Source organism: Eupeodes corollae, chromosome 1 (genome assembly GCF_945859685.1).
Source record: "Eupeodes corollae chromosome 1, idEupCoro1.1, whole genome shotgun sequence".
Classification (NCBI taxonomy): Eukaryota; Metazoa; Arthropoda; class Insecta; order Diptera; family Syrphidae; genus Eupeodes; species Eupeodes corollae.
In genome coordinates, this window is record NC_079147.1 from 227049117 (window position 1) to 227063670 (window position 14554).

At 33.9% G+C, this 14554-nt stretch overlaps 1 protein-coding gene across 1 annotated transcript; it reads left to right on the forward strand.

Moving 5' to 3' along the window:
- The first annotated feature begins 13427 nt into the window (after window positions 1-13427).
- LOC129940972 (circadian clock-controlled protein daywake-like) lies at window positions 13428-14554 on the forward strand. Its single transcript, XM_056049505.1, has 4 exons — window positions 13428-13587; window positions 13666-13900; window positions 13963-14208; window positions 14267-14554. Exons 1-4 carry the CDS (start codon window positions 13509-13511, stop codon window positions 14466-14468), a joined length of 762 nt encoding a protein of 253 aa, XP_055905480.1. The 5' UTR covers window positions 13428-13508; the 3' UTR covers window positions 14469-14554.

The following is a 14554-nucleotide window of genomic DNA, read 5'->3' on the forward strand; positions in this document are numbered from 1 at the left end:
GATAAAAACAAGCAAACAAATCGACATCAGTTTTTGGCTCTTGTCGAGTTTATGAAGACAAATAAGGGCATTGTAACGGGAGCATCGTCTGTCCTGAATATAGGATAGTATTGTTTATTGAATATGTACATATATCAACACAAATTTTACAAATTCAATCAAAACAGAACACAATTTGTGGAAAGCTGTCAAACCAAAAGTGTCAAAACACTGGAATGTTGGTAAAAAAAGTCAAACCAAAAGTGTCAAATCACTGGAATATAGGAAGAACTATTTTCGCTTTCGCGAATTCGTTAATAAGGAAATACAACGCGAGTCGAATGTGATTGGTCGAATTGAAAACGATCCGCCGCGCCGGCCCCCTGGTCTATCATCGTATCCGTTCGTAGAAACCCATCATTAGAGGAAAGTTTCGATCGTAACATTTATTTTCTTCATACTCTCCCTCGTAACAGAAAACTAAAAGTGTCTGTAAGTAAAATAAGTGATAAACAATAAAAACGTGAGCATTGTGATTGTGAAATAAAAAAAGTGTAGAAGTGTTTTTTTTTTGGTAAAACGAAATATATAAAACAAATTTTTAGATCCAATTAATTTAGTTCCCTGAGATGTTAACTTTTACGGATTGGTGGCGAGTGTAGTAGAGGGCGATATCGGGAGTAAAGACTTACTTCATTAGCGCAAGCGGGTTGAAATTCTGTAATCACACTGATACGGTTTCCGGGATTTGTAAAAGTTTCCAATTACGATAGAACTCGTGCAGTAAGATAAGTTATTGTATTCATCATGAAAGTGGGACTGTTGTGCTTTCCTTACTTGGGGTCTCCATTGAACATTTCCCATGACCGGACTATCGGCCTGTCATCAGATAATGCAATAGAGACCAACAATCCAACATCCAGTCCATGATCCGGTCATCGCAGTTTGGATTTTTCGAGCGGATCAAAATCCTGTCATCAAATTTGACGTTTGTGTTGTATGAAGTGGTAAGGGTCCATTTTCCGCAGTCTTTTTGAGTGCGTCGAGTGCGGTCATATCTACATATTTTTTACATTAAGTAAGTAAAATTAGTTAAAGAAAATGGAAATATATTTAAATTCTTATATTGTTGTTGTTTACTACTACTCAAAGGCATTTTTTATATAATTTGTTCTAATTTTATTTTGTAAAAAAAACAACAACTATATCGACACAAAAGGTAAATCAAAAGGTAAAAGTAAACAACAGGTTAAACGTTGTGTCAAATGTGACATTTGAGGTTGTTCATTGCAAGACATATTAAGCCCAGTAAAAAAAAAACACTGGATTGCGGATGAGATTGTTGGATTGGATTTTACTCTTGTGGAGCCTCAGGGTTAAGAACATGCCCAGTGTTTCTGTGTAAGCTTACTTACTTGGGTTACCTATCTCCAATATATTAAATGAAGAGGAATGTGGAATTTACACCTCCTCTAATAACTGCCCGATCCATTCATTAGTTCAGTAGATATTCTTCCGAATTATAATTTCCAATTGCACTTTGGGAGTCCATTATACGGTAGCTCCATGAATCTATATGAAAAATACAGTTTCAGGGTTGTCAGGCAGGATTTTGGAAGTACCGTTTCTGTATAAGTAATATAAAGTTTGGAGTGATATAACGTAGAAGTAAAAACCTTTTCATAAAGAAACGTTTTACAACTTCCCGACTTGAACATGCTCCTTGTTGAATTACACTTAAGTACAGCATCATTGTTCTTGAAGCAGCATGCTGAATTTTGGATTTAGCAGAGTATCGATCGTATTGTTTCTTAAAAATTGTGACCATGTGGAATTTATGGACTTTTTCTAAATAGTTAAGTCTATTATTGGGGTGTTCCGTCCAAGACATGTTGTAGCTATCTACACACCATCGAAAAAACAATTTTTCTTGAGCTTGTCTTCGATCTCCATTTCGAATAATAACTATGTCTGATTGATCAAGATCGACTGGCAACATCCATTTGGTGTCAATAAAGCTGTCAATAAGAACTTGCAAATAAGAAGCACTATCAGAGTGTATAACAATGGGCAGGTTCAAACGACATAAGGGACTTGAAAGTTTCAATTTTCTAGTATCTGATTAGCTGCCAAAAAATTGCCTTCCAATCAAGGCAACTTTATTGAAAACTTGACTGGAAAGTAAGCCACTAAAAAGCTTCCTAACTATCAAGTCAAGTGAAATTATGTCAGAATTACAATCGATCATATTTATTTAATTAACGGAAAGTTGAATTTTATTCCTCTACGATTTATTTATTTTTCACACAAAATTCAAATTGGAAAAGAAATAAGTAATATTTCTTTAAAAACGAAATGCAAATTAAGAACTGTTCTGTAGACAATAATGTTTTTGGTAGTTTTTGTACGGTAAACTGAAGGTAGAAGTAAGGAAAGTGAAATTCCCAGTTTAATGTTTATGACACTTGAAAAACTAACTAGTTACCTTAATCTTGGTCAAGATGTACGTTCAAGGAATGCAGTTGACTGCAAATGAAGTCCCTTATGTTGTCTGAACCTGCCCATTACCATCCAATTAAGGCAACTTTAATGGAAAGTCGACTGGAAAGTTAATCAAGAAAAATCTCTCTAACTATTAAGTCAAGTCCACTTCTATCAAAATAACAATTGAACATGTTTTTCATTCAACTGAAAGCTTAACTTTATTACTTTATGATTTATTTATTTTCTGCATAACTTCATTTAATGCTTTCTGTTAAAGGGTTCCTCGTCAATTTAAAAAAGAAATAAGTAATAATTTACAATACAAAAGACAAATCGTAATGGACTTGTAGCTTGTCTGAGGGGTGTTTTGTAGACAATGTGTTTGGTATTTCTTGTACTATGAACTTAAAGTATAGGTTTGTGAAGTAAAGTTCTGAATTTGAAATTCATGACACTTGGAAAACTAACTAGCTTGGTCAAAATTTACATTCAAAGCATAAAGTTGACTGCAATTGAAGTTCCTTATGTTGCCTGAACCTGCCCAATGTCATCAGCATACAAAAGAACGTTAATTCTTAGTCCTTCCAGAATATATCTGTTGGCAGCTCAGTATGTACATATGTAGGTCGTTCAAAAATCAGGATAAAAAGGCTACGTTCAATCTCGTATTGGATAGGGTATCTTCGATAGATGGATTTTTAGATACATTGCTGTCAAAAATTTAAAACAACTTTAAGCTGTTCACAAAAAGCAGATAATTTAACTGATTCGTCGGAAGATGAGGAATTGATAGGTGCCTAACAATTTAATAAATAAAAGATGACCTTATACAACTTCAACTAACGTTTTGTATCTTTTTGTTTACCAACAAATACAAAAGCTGAACTCAATTTTCAAGTTTCTTGAAATTGAACCATGTGCTGAATCAGCTGTTCCGTCAGATACCTACATACGCAAAAATTCTTCTATACCTTTGGATTCCTTTTTTTGACATCTCAGTTGTTTTTAATCAGTAGTTATTTTACACATAAAACATTAACAAAATGGTATCCGAATACTATATCTGTCTGAGATTGAACGCAGCCAAAGAAGTGCAATCAGAACACAGCCTTGTTTGACAGCTTACTCTGCGTTGGAAAAAAGTCGGATCTATTTTTTCTGTCAAAGACAGTGCTGCGGCTATGGTGTCTGTGCAAATCAATTTTAACATATTTATAATTTTTTGTAAAAAAGTGCATTTCTATTTAAGTTGTCAACTGCAGCTCTGATGTCAACAAAAAACAAAAGGTTTCTTGTGTTAGCTCAGTTATAGTTGGATAACACTGGTCAACACTGGTCAACAAAATTTTAACTTTTTTTTGCAACACGGACTTTTCTGATATTTTTTACTTTAGTTGATGATCATAAGAAAAAATAAATAGTTAAAAAAAATATGTTGGCCAAAGATTTTATTTTATTGAGTAATTTAAAATATTGCGAAATAACACAGATCTTGTTAATCAAAACTGTATGTTTTTTATTAATGACTTAATAAATCTTAGCTTTTCTTCCATGTTTCGCTTCTGGTTGGTCCCTTTTAATTGCCCAGCAGTAATCCGCTAACATATTTGGGTTCCATTTGCCTTAGTACCGCTTTTCCATATTCAAAATGTTGATAGAACCTCTCACTGTGCTCGTCGCTGACAGGCACTAAATTGTCAGGTAAAAAATCCAGGTGGAAGTCTAAAAAGTGGATCTTAAGTTGCAACCCAAACCTTTATATCTTATTAACAGCTCGCTAACCAACTAACTGTATCTGTCACCCTTGTTGTTACCCAACAAATTTGCAACAACATTTTTAAAAGCCTTCCATGCAGATTTTTCTAAATCGCTTAGTTTTTAGATGAGATCCTAATAGTTCTGATTGTTTTTGGACAAATTTAGACTCCGAACTAAATCATTTAAGTCTCCTTGAGTTATAAAATGTGGCACGTTTGCGATTCCTTTAAACTGAAAATCATCGTCCTCGTCAACACATTTACATGAAGTGGAAGGGTGTAAATGTTCTGACTGGTCTTATAGCCGAAGATAAGTTAGGGTAAATAACAGTATTTTTTTATTGTATTTTATACCGTTTATGTCAGTGAGACAAAAATAGCAATCCGAGACGTGATCTCGCTGTTCAGTCCATATCATGGGTACTGAACACGGCATAGGTCGTGCGCCTTTCTTCCAGTCGGTTGAATTTTTCACAAAAGTTATGCAACAGACATAAGGAGCCCAGGATTTGTCTTGATGGGCGACAGAAAAACCAAAACATTGGTGATAACACTCCAACACAAGATTCGTAAAGTCTCGTCTTTGTTTTTTGAATGTCAGTTCTCCGCAAACATAACATAAATAGATAGAATCATTCTTACACTTCCTCGACATGTTCACAGGGTTAATAACAAAAAAAAATGCTAAAACAAAAAGGTGTTAAAATGCAACCACAAATATTTTTAAAACGATTTACTTGGAAGCGCTTCTGTGAATTTGCTGTGTAGTACAAGTTTTGAGTTATACCGTATCACAACAAAACTGAGGCTTATTAAAGTAGTATTCACAACGAACGACGAATGAATTAAAAATTGTGAATTTTTATACGTTTGAAAACGTTTTAAAACTCCGAACCGTTTGAACCATCCCAATGAAGATAGTAGTTTTGAAATGACGGTGGGTCGTATGTAACACTTTTAAGAATTTTGTATGATTTTCTCTCGAAATTCTTGGAAGTGTTACATACAAACCACTGTCATTTCAAAACTACTCTCTTCATTGAGATGGTTCAGACGGTTCTGAGTTCTAATTTATGTCACCTAAGTGTTTCTTACAACCATTTTCAATTAAAAGAATGATTTCAAAAAATTTCCATGTAAAAGTATTTTCAACATTTTTTTCTGCTGCAGCTTTCCCGATTTTATTTATGTTTTTTGACATTTAAAGCAGGGTTGCCCATAGAACATTTTGCTCAATGATTTTTTTTGTTCCTTTTTTTTGGGGAAAATAATACCCATAAATTATGTCAAATATACATTTTTTTGGACTTAATTATTTGAATTTCACCAATTAATTAGTTTTGTTAAAATATCTAATTATTTCATGGATTATATACCAAATAAATAAATATAAAGCTTCTCGCTTTTTATTTAAAAAAAATATTTTATTTCAGTCAAATTGAAATGTTTATATGGCAATACAGGTTTTATTTAATTTGTTTGCAATGATACCAACATTTACATGTGAAATCACAATGATAGAGAGCTCCTTGTTGTGAAAAAAAGAATTAAATTTTGGATCTCAAATTGAGATCCAAACACAAAGCAGGATCTTGTGTTGTTGTTGTAATGCATGTAAATCCAAGATCCGGATCAAATCATGGTGATAATAAAACGCGGCTATTATTTCCACACAAATTTTTAACAAAACGATAGCAATATGTAGTTTCTATTTGATTTATGAAGCATACTTTTACTTTTCAATAGCCGCGTTTTATTATCACCGTGATCTGATCCGGATCAGATCATGATAATAAAACAGCATTGGATCATCATATTTTTTATTATTTAAAGTTTGGTAGCAGTGTCAAATTCGTTCTTTCAAAAGTGACATTTAAAGCAAAAAAAAATATAAACAAATACCCAAAATGGAAGCTGCTGTGGTTGATCGAAGTATTCATTTTAATTTTTATTTCTTTTCTCTTTTAAAAACTTTTATAATTTGCAGTTTTTATTTGAAAGTGATGAAAGCGAAGAATCAAACAATTCAATTTTATCCCTATTGAATCTTATCGATGATGATTCAAGTTCCAGTTGTAGCTACACAACTTCTGAAAATGTGCAAATCACAAAAATCAAAAAATGTTGAAAATACTTTTACATGGGATTTTTTTGAAATCATTCTTTAAATTAAAAATGGTTGTAAGAAACACTTAGGTGACATAAATTAGAACTCATAACCGTCTGAACCATCTCAATGAAGAGAGTAGTTTTGAAATGACAGTGGTTTGTATGTAACACTTCCAAGAATTTCGAGAGAAAATCATACAAAATTCTTAAAAGTGTTACATACAACCCACCGTCATTTCAAAACTACTCTCTTAATTGAGATGGTTCAGACGGTTCTGAGTTCTAATTTATGTCACCTAAGTGTTTCTTACAACCATTTTCAATTAAAAGAATGATTTCAAAAAATTTCCATGTAAAAGTATTTTCAACATTTTTTTCTGCTGCAGCTTTCCCGATTTTATTTATGTTTTTTGACATTTAAAGCAGGGTTGCCCATAGAACATTTTGCTCAATGATTTTTTTTGTTCCTTTTTTTTGGGGAAAATAATACCCATAAATTATGTCAAATATACATTTTTTTGGACTTAATTATTTGAATTTCACCAATTAATTAGTTTTGTTAAAATATCTAATTATTTCATGGATTATATACCAAATAAATAAATATAAAGCTTCTCGCTTTTTATTTAAAAAAAATATTTTATTTCAGTCAAATTGAAATGTTTATATGGCAATACAGGTTTTATTTAATTTGTTTGCAATGATACCAACATTTACATGTGAAATCACAATGATAGAGAGCTCCTTGTTGTGAAAAAAAGAATTAAATTTTGGATCTCAAATTGAGATCCAAACACAAAGCAGGATCTTGTGTTGTTGTTGTAATGCATGTAAATCCAAGATCCGGATCAAATCATGGTGATAATAAAACGCGGCTATTATTTCCACACACATTTTTAACAAAACGATAGCAATATGTAGTTTCTATTTGATTTATGAAGCATACTTTTACTTTTCAATGTCATATATTAATAAATTTAAGAAAACAAATTTATTCGTCGCGAACAAAATTTATACGAACTGTCAAACTTTATTCCAAACTTTATTCGCGTTCCACATTATCCACACTCGCAACGAATAAAATAATCGCGCGTACTTAACCTAAAAAAATCATTCTTGTTCATTCATTCGCGACGAATTAAAAACTCTCATGTGAAAGAAATGTCAAAATCGACGAATATTCGTTCATTCGTTGGTCGTGCTCATGGGAATAACGCTTAACACTTGACAATTGTGATTTAAAAATGAGACTAGATTGACAAAACAAAAACCAGTGTTGACCAGTGTAACACAAGTAAAATTGTAGATCTAGTCAACCCAAAGTTTTAATTGCGATACGCGGCTTGATATTCATTCAGAATATTTTTTTCTTTAACACAAATTGTAAGCCTATTAAGGCAGCCTGTTTAAGAAGGATAATCCACGGTAGTTTGTTATATAAATAACTTTTACTTTTTCAAACAGCGGGTATAAATAAGATCGATTGTTTGAATGAGGTAAATTTGAATGCTGTTTAAAAAACCTTGTTGAATTACCTGCAAAACTTATAATCTAAATCTAAACATTATCAAAGCTGATATGTACAACTAGATAATAATAACGAATGTTCGATAAAAATTCCAAGACTTTTCCGGGTAATTTTTTTTAATTGTTTGTATCTAAGGTGTCTTGACGTCAAACTTTAGTGTGAATCACACATTATGATTGCGAAAACAACAATAATTACAATTTGTTATATGTACTTATTATTCTTAACAGTACAGTAAAATGCACAACTGGGTCGCGCGAACTTGCTCATGAATCCAAAGTATGTTTAAAAATATTTCCTGTATTTTAAGAATTAAAAAAAGTACCTGCAAAAGAGTTTGTTTTTGAAAATTTAAATGCCATTTAATTTTTCAAAATTTGTATTTGAAAATTTTTGGAGCGGTTTTAAGATACATTTTACATTTCAATTTCATAACCCATTTTTGAGATATAGAATTTCGAAAAAAATATTTAATAAAAATTATAAACAATGACATTTTTGATCTTCTTCGTTTCCGGCTGCTAGTAGCAGCACTTTAACTCCACCTGGAGAATAGGGAGGCTCTATTCCTAGCACGATACCTCAGCTGGGACCACGTCTCCAAGTTTTGGGACCGAGCTTTCTTCATGACAGATGATCTCCATGTTTTTTTTGGCTTGAGGATTCCATTTAAAGCACTGCTTTGCTATGTTGTTGTCCGGCTTGCTTAATTAATGGCCAATCCAGCGCCACTTTCTCTGCGCGATGTCAACATCCACTTTTGCTTGCCCAGTCCTGAGCCACAGTTCATCGTTAGATATGGTTTGTGGCCACCGGACGTTCAGGATGTAACGTAGACAGCGGTTAACAAAAGTTTGCAACCTTCTCGAGATGTTAGCAGAGCACTTCCACGTTTCGCAGTCATATAGCAGCACGGATTTTACGTTGGACATTTTTGATCATCAAATATTAAAGGCAGTTCTTATACAGAAATTATTGAAATATGTTGAATAGTTGTTGAGAAAACTTAAAAACAAATAAACGGTTTTATGAGGGTTACCATTCTGAAAAAAAAAAACAAAAATATTTTGTATTGAAAAAATCCAAATTTTAGAAAAAAATTTAAATAAATATATCGGTACGTTTTTGTGAAAATCCGATTTTTGAATTTTTGACCAAAAAATGTGTGTGTAATGAAAATACATACTGTTATTTTTAGCCTCAAAAAATGTTTAAAAAATGCCTACCGCGAATCGACTTAAAACCCTAATTAACAAATTTTGACTTTATCGACATAATGTTTTATGCTGTATTGGCGAGGAAAGACAAACCGACGTAATCATGACTCAGGAGACCCACTTTTTTCGACTTCTCTACCATCGTAATGTCATGTTTAATTAAAATCGCGAGTTCGAAACTTTTTACGAATGCAAAACTTGCCATATAGTTCCTATAAGTCGCAAGTAAAAAACAAAAACAAATAATAAACAATATGCATATAAACTTTAACGCAACTAATTAAAAGTCTCTTTATGCCTTCTTTTCATTGAACATCTGATTTTACAAATTCTGTTAAAACCACTTATTAGATAAGTTAGAAGTTAATAATTGATTGTAAATATTGACACTTACAAGTTTTATTGATTTTACACTTTTAAAATCATTGAACAAACATTTTAACACTGCATATAATTAAATATATTAAGTTCTAAATGGAATTTTTCAAATTTGAACTGTGAATCAGAAAACAAGCTAAGAAAACATGAAATATTGTTTTGTTACATTGTTTTGTATTTGATTAACTACAATTTACATACAAAATAAAATCATTTTATTAAATTAAAAGCGGCTTCCTTCAACTACAGTTGCGGTCAAAAAATAGCAATACGGCGTTACATGGTATATTTAAAACAATTAAAATTTTATGTAGAAGATACTAGTTGATCACTACTTTCTTTTATTGTTGTATGGTTTTTGGCTCGTTTCACACTACACGGTTTTGACAGTACGGCAAAAAAACGGACGGCAACATTTTGTTAGAGGCGTGAAGAAGAGCATATATACGCTTTCATATTATACGGTCACGGCAAAAGCAGGCTCCACGCCGTGTAGCAACCGTCTACTGCCACTACAGTATACGGCAGCCGGACGGTGCGATAAGCTTAGTGGCGTATGTGACGAAATCCATGTTTTCATATCATATACGATTTTATTCGTGCGGTAGAGTTCGATGAACCAAACCACCAAATATCGTGTTTTACCGTACGGTTAAAACTATATAATGTGTAATTAGACATTGATCCGGTTTATGCCGTCCGGTTTTTTGCCGTACTGTCAAAACCGTGTAGTGTGAAACGAGACTTTCGCAGAATATTCTCTGGGCGAAACCTTTCCAACAAGCACGCAAAGCTGCATAAAAGGACAAGAGCTGCTCATGAGCTCTATGAGCAGAAGAGGAGAGAGGAACACCGACTTCTCAGAAGGAAAAAGAGAGAGCATGCAATTGAAGATGTTGAAAGTTTCAAAAGCAGAAATGAAGTTTAAAGGTTTTATAAGCAGTTTAAACGAAATTCAAAAGGTCATTAACCTCGAACCGATGGTTGCAAAGAAGAAAGTGGAAACGCCACAGTGGAAGCGCAGTCAATGCTGAGGATATAAAATTACCACTTCTGCAGACTGAATAACGATGGCGACGAACCGAATTCCGCTGTCAGGCAGGATGATTCATTCAACATAGACGACGAAAGCCAACAATCCCGTCCTCCCAACATAGACGAAGAAAAGTTTGCCAAATCTAGGCTGAAGTCTAATAAAGCCGCTGGAGCGGATGGCTTGAATGGCGAGCTCTTTAAAGCATCTGGAGCATGCACCAATTTATCTGTAAGATATGGTCGGAAGAAAGCATGTCCGACGAATAGAACCTCAGTATTGTTTGCCTGATCTTGAAAAAAGGAGATCCTCTTAACTGCACCGACTATAGAGGAATCAGTCTACTTAACATCGCTTATAAAATTTTCTCTTCTGTGAAGCCATTATGGCTGAAACACAAACACGCTTCAGCTTCGGCTTCACCTGACGTTCAATGCAAGCTATCACAATGGAGCTTCGACGTCACGTTTCGTTTGATAATCGTAAGGAAAAGAATGTAATGTAACGTAATGTGACTCCAAACGATAGCTCTAGTTCAATTATCTGAACATTTGCTTTGTCTGACAGCTCATCAGCTGTAAAAAAATGTCAACAAACAAAATATTTGCTCTTTGGAGGGATGAAATAATAGAAATGTCATTCAAAGCAACCTCGAAGCAGGCCTAACGTAACGCAGACGAAGCCGAAGCTGAAGCGCGTATGTGTTTCAGCCGTAAAACTCATCGTCAACAACCTGATAGATCCTTATCAGTGTGGTTTAGACTAGGTAAGTCCACAGTAGAACAAATATTCAAATTACGCCAGATTCTGGAAAAAAAAAACAAAAACATCAAATCGACAACCACCATGTCTTCATCGATTTCAGGGCCGCATATGGCAGCACCTACAGGGTCGAACTGTATATAGCCATATCTAGTTTTGGTATCCCTTTCAAACTCATCCGTTAGTGCAGAATGACTAGAGAATTTGCACTGCTCCATAAGGGTTTGAACCAACTTAACAGAATCTTTCGATATAAAAAAAAAGCCTTAGACAATATGATGCGCTGTCATGCAATTTCTTTGAAATTGGACTATTTTTCAAAAGTCTGTCTAACATATCGTGCCCTTTCCGCAAATTTATCGTAAGCGCCAAAATAAATTTTATCGTAAACTACAAATCAAAAGCTTATTTTTGAAATACAAATACGCTTCGACTTCGGCTGCGTTACGTTAGGCCTGTTTCAAGGTTGCTTTGAATGACACTTAAAAATTCTTTCTTTCAAAATAAAAAACATATCAGTTTTGAAATCGCCTACAATAAATAAAGGCAATGTATTTTTACAGCTGTTGAGCTGTCAGACCAAGCAAATGTTCAGCAAATTTGAACTAGAGCTTCCGTTTGGAGTCACATTACGTAACATTACGTTATTTCCTTACGATTGTCAAATGAAACGTGAGGTCGAAACTTCATTGTGATAGCATGCATTGAATACATATGGCTGAACTCGTAAACGTCAGGCAAAGCCGAAGCTGAAGCTTGTTTGTGTTTCAGCCGTACTGCTGATCCTTGAAACAACTTGTACCCATAGTCGCCATAGGAAATTATTAATTATGCTTAAGTTAAGAAATGACAATAGCCTTCAGGGCTCAATGTGTAATTAGCAAATTTTAATAATTAAATTTTCTTTTTTATTAAAAATGTCGCTTACGATAAATTGACGGGAAGGGCTCGATATGCTAATGACGTTGACATAATCGGAAGAACTCAGCGTGATGTCAATGAGTCATTTGTGAGTATTAAAAGCACCAACACCAAGCGACGTCTCGGTCAAAACGTCACGGTCGACAGAACAGTTACTTCGGGGTAGTTAAGGACTTTGTCTACTTAACACCAGCGCGGATATCAATTGAGTGCCAAAGCCCTCTCTGGAGCGACCATTCGTTTCGAGAGAAAAGTTCTTTTAGTGATCTACGGTCTCCGTATACATAGAAGGTAAGTGGAGGAGTGTATTTAACGAAGATCTGTACGGGCTGCACAGCTACATGTGTACATACGTAGACTTTGCCAGAATGATACAAATCCAACGTGTGAGATGGCTGATTCAAGTAAAGAGTATGGAAACCAATGCTCCGGAATGAAAGTCCTCGAATCCACGCCTACAGGACAGCATGGTAGAGGAAGGCCGGGGATTACTTGGCGCGCACATGTAAAAAGTTATCTCACCCAACTTGGATTGCCCAACTGTAGAAGATCTATGCGTCTATGGTCTTTCAAAAACAACACAGACAAAAAGTAGTTTCTGGATAATAGTGTAGATGTCATGGAATTTCCTGCAAACTGACTTAAATTCAATTGAAAAACTATGGTCCGAGACGTAAAGATGGAAGTGTCACGGTTCAAGCCAAGAAATATAATAATGAACTCTGGTCTATCGTTGAGAACTGCTGGAAATTGATTTCTGCTGAAAGATTCCAACGACTTGTAGAGTTAATGCAAAGGCGCTGCTGTAACTGAAAACAAAGGACACATGTCAAAAAATACCGAATATTTTTAAACAAATTAAATTTTTTTGAACGGCACTGTATATTTCTCTTTAAATAGACGCCAATATTTTATGCATGTAGTAGTTATTGTTTTGAGAAAGATCCTTTCAAGGGTAAACATAATCATATGTTTTCACAACTATCAAACTATAAACAATATTATCGATATAAAGTCCATACTTAACTTTTTTAATAACATAATTATGTAATCTTTAAACTTTTTTTAGTCATAATTATTCAAACAAGATTATTGCATCGCATTACATGTGACAAATGGTTTTGAGTAATTCAGAAACGATCTTAGGTGTACCGACTACCGACTATCGACCCACCTTTGTACCGATTCTACAATTGATGCATCGTCTGTTCTGGTCATTTGTTTGTTTTAACAAACAACCTCTATAAAACAAGTCGGTACGAATAGTTCTGACTTCAGTGGAGATTAGCCTGCGGAATAAACTCATTCTCCGGATATACTTATTATTTTTTAATAACGCTATGTCAAGCCTTGCCCCAGTAGTCGTGATAATTTTCTTACTTTGTATCTCATTACAATACTCGGAATCATTTGAGTTTCGTAAGTTTAATTACAAAATTAAAATAAACAGTTAAATGCGTTTAAAAGATTTACTAATTGGCTTTCACTTTGGAATAGCGAGTAATTTTGAGCTTTGTCATCGAAGCGACAATGAGTGCATTGTGAAAAATGCAAATAAAATTATTCACGAATATCCTCACGGATATCCTGAAATATTTCTGCCCGACTTTGAGCCAATGCGATTGGAGAAACTAGAAATAAAAGGCAATCCGGATAGCCCAATCAACTTTAACCTCCTAATGACGGACATAGAGATGCATGGCTATTCAAATGGAACCTTTACAAAGTTTACGTAATACACTTTTTGTTTTGCCGAAAAATACAAAAAAATTAAAATATTGTATTCACTAACAGTGGTTTCGACAAGGACCCACATAAGGTTAAAATAGAGACTGAATCCACAAATCCTCGACTTATAATCCGTTCAAAGTACAAGGTGTCTGGGAAGTTATTGGTGGTTCCTATAACTGGCGAAGGGGACAGCACCATGACCATAACAGGACTTAAAATCAAAACTCGATCGAAGCCTACATTTGAGATGAGAGATGGAAAGACGTATCTCAAATTTTCGGCTTATAAGTTACAAGTGGAACCAGAAAAGTAAGTAAAAGTTAAACGTATCTTTTCGTACTCACAGTCAAATTTTGTCTGTTTCCAGAATTCATATCGATATGACGAACTTATTTAACGGTGACAATGTTCTTAGTGAAAATATGTTAAATATTATGAATGAAAACTGGAAGTTGCTGTGGGATGAGATGTCTCCGAAGTTTAACGAAGCCATAATAGCTGCAAACTTAAAGGTTTTGAACACCATGCATGCTAAAATACCTTACGAAGATATGTTTTTGCCCGATTAAATATAAGTTGAGTGTAAGTTTGTTATCGAAATGAATATCATAAATAAATGTTCTTTTTTTCTCAATAAAAGAAAATAACTGTCAAA

Excerpts from the sequence above, each read along its gene's own strand:
- LOC129940972 (XM_056049505.1), top strand. The coding sequence starts at position 13,509 with ATGTCAAGCCTTGCCCCAGTAGTCGTGATAATTTTCTTACTTTGTATC. Across the intron at positions 13,588-13,665 it reads CTCGGAATCATTTGAGTTTC|CGAGTAATTTTGAGCTTTGT; the intron begins GTAAGTTTAATT and ends ACTTTGGAATAG. Across the intron at positions 13,901-13,962 it reads GGAACCTTTACAAAGTTTAC|TGGTTTCGACAAGGACCCAC; the intron begins GTAATACACTTT and ends ATTCACTAACAG.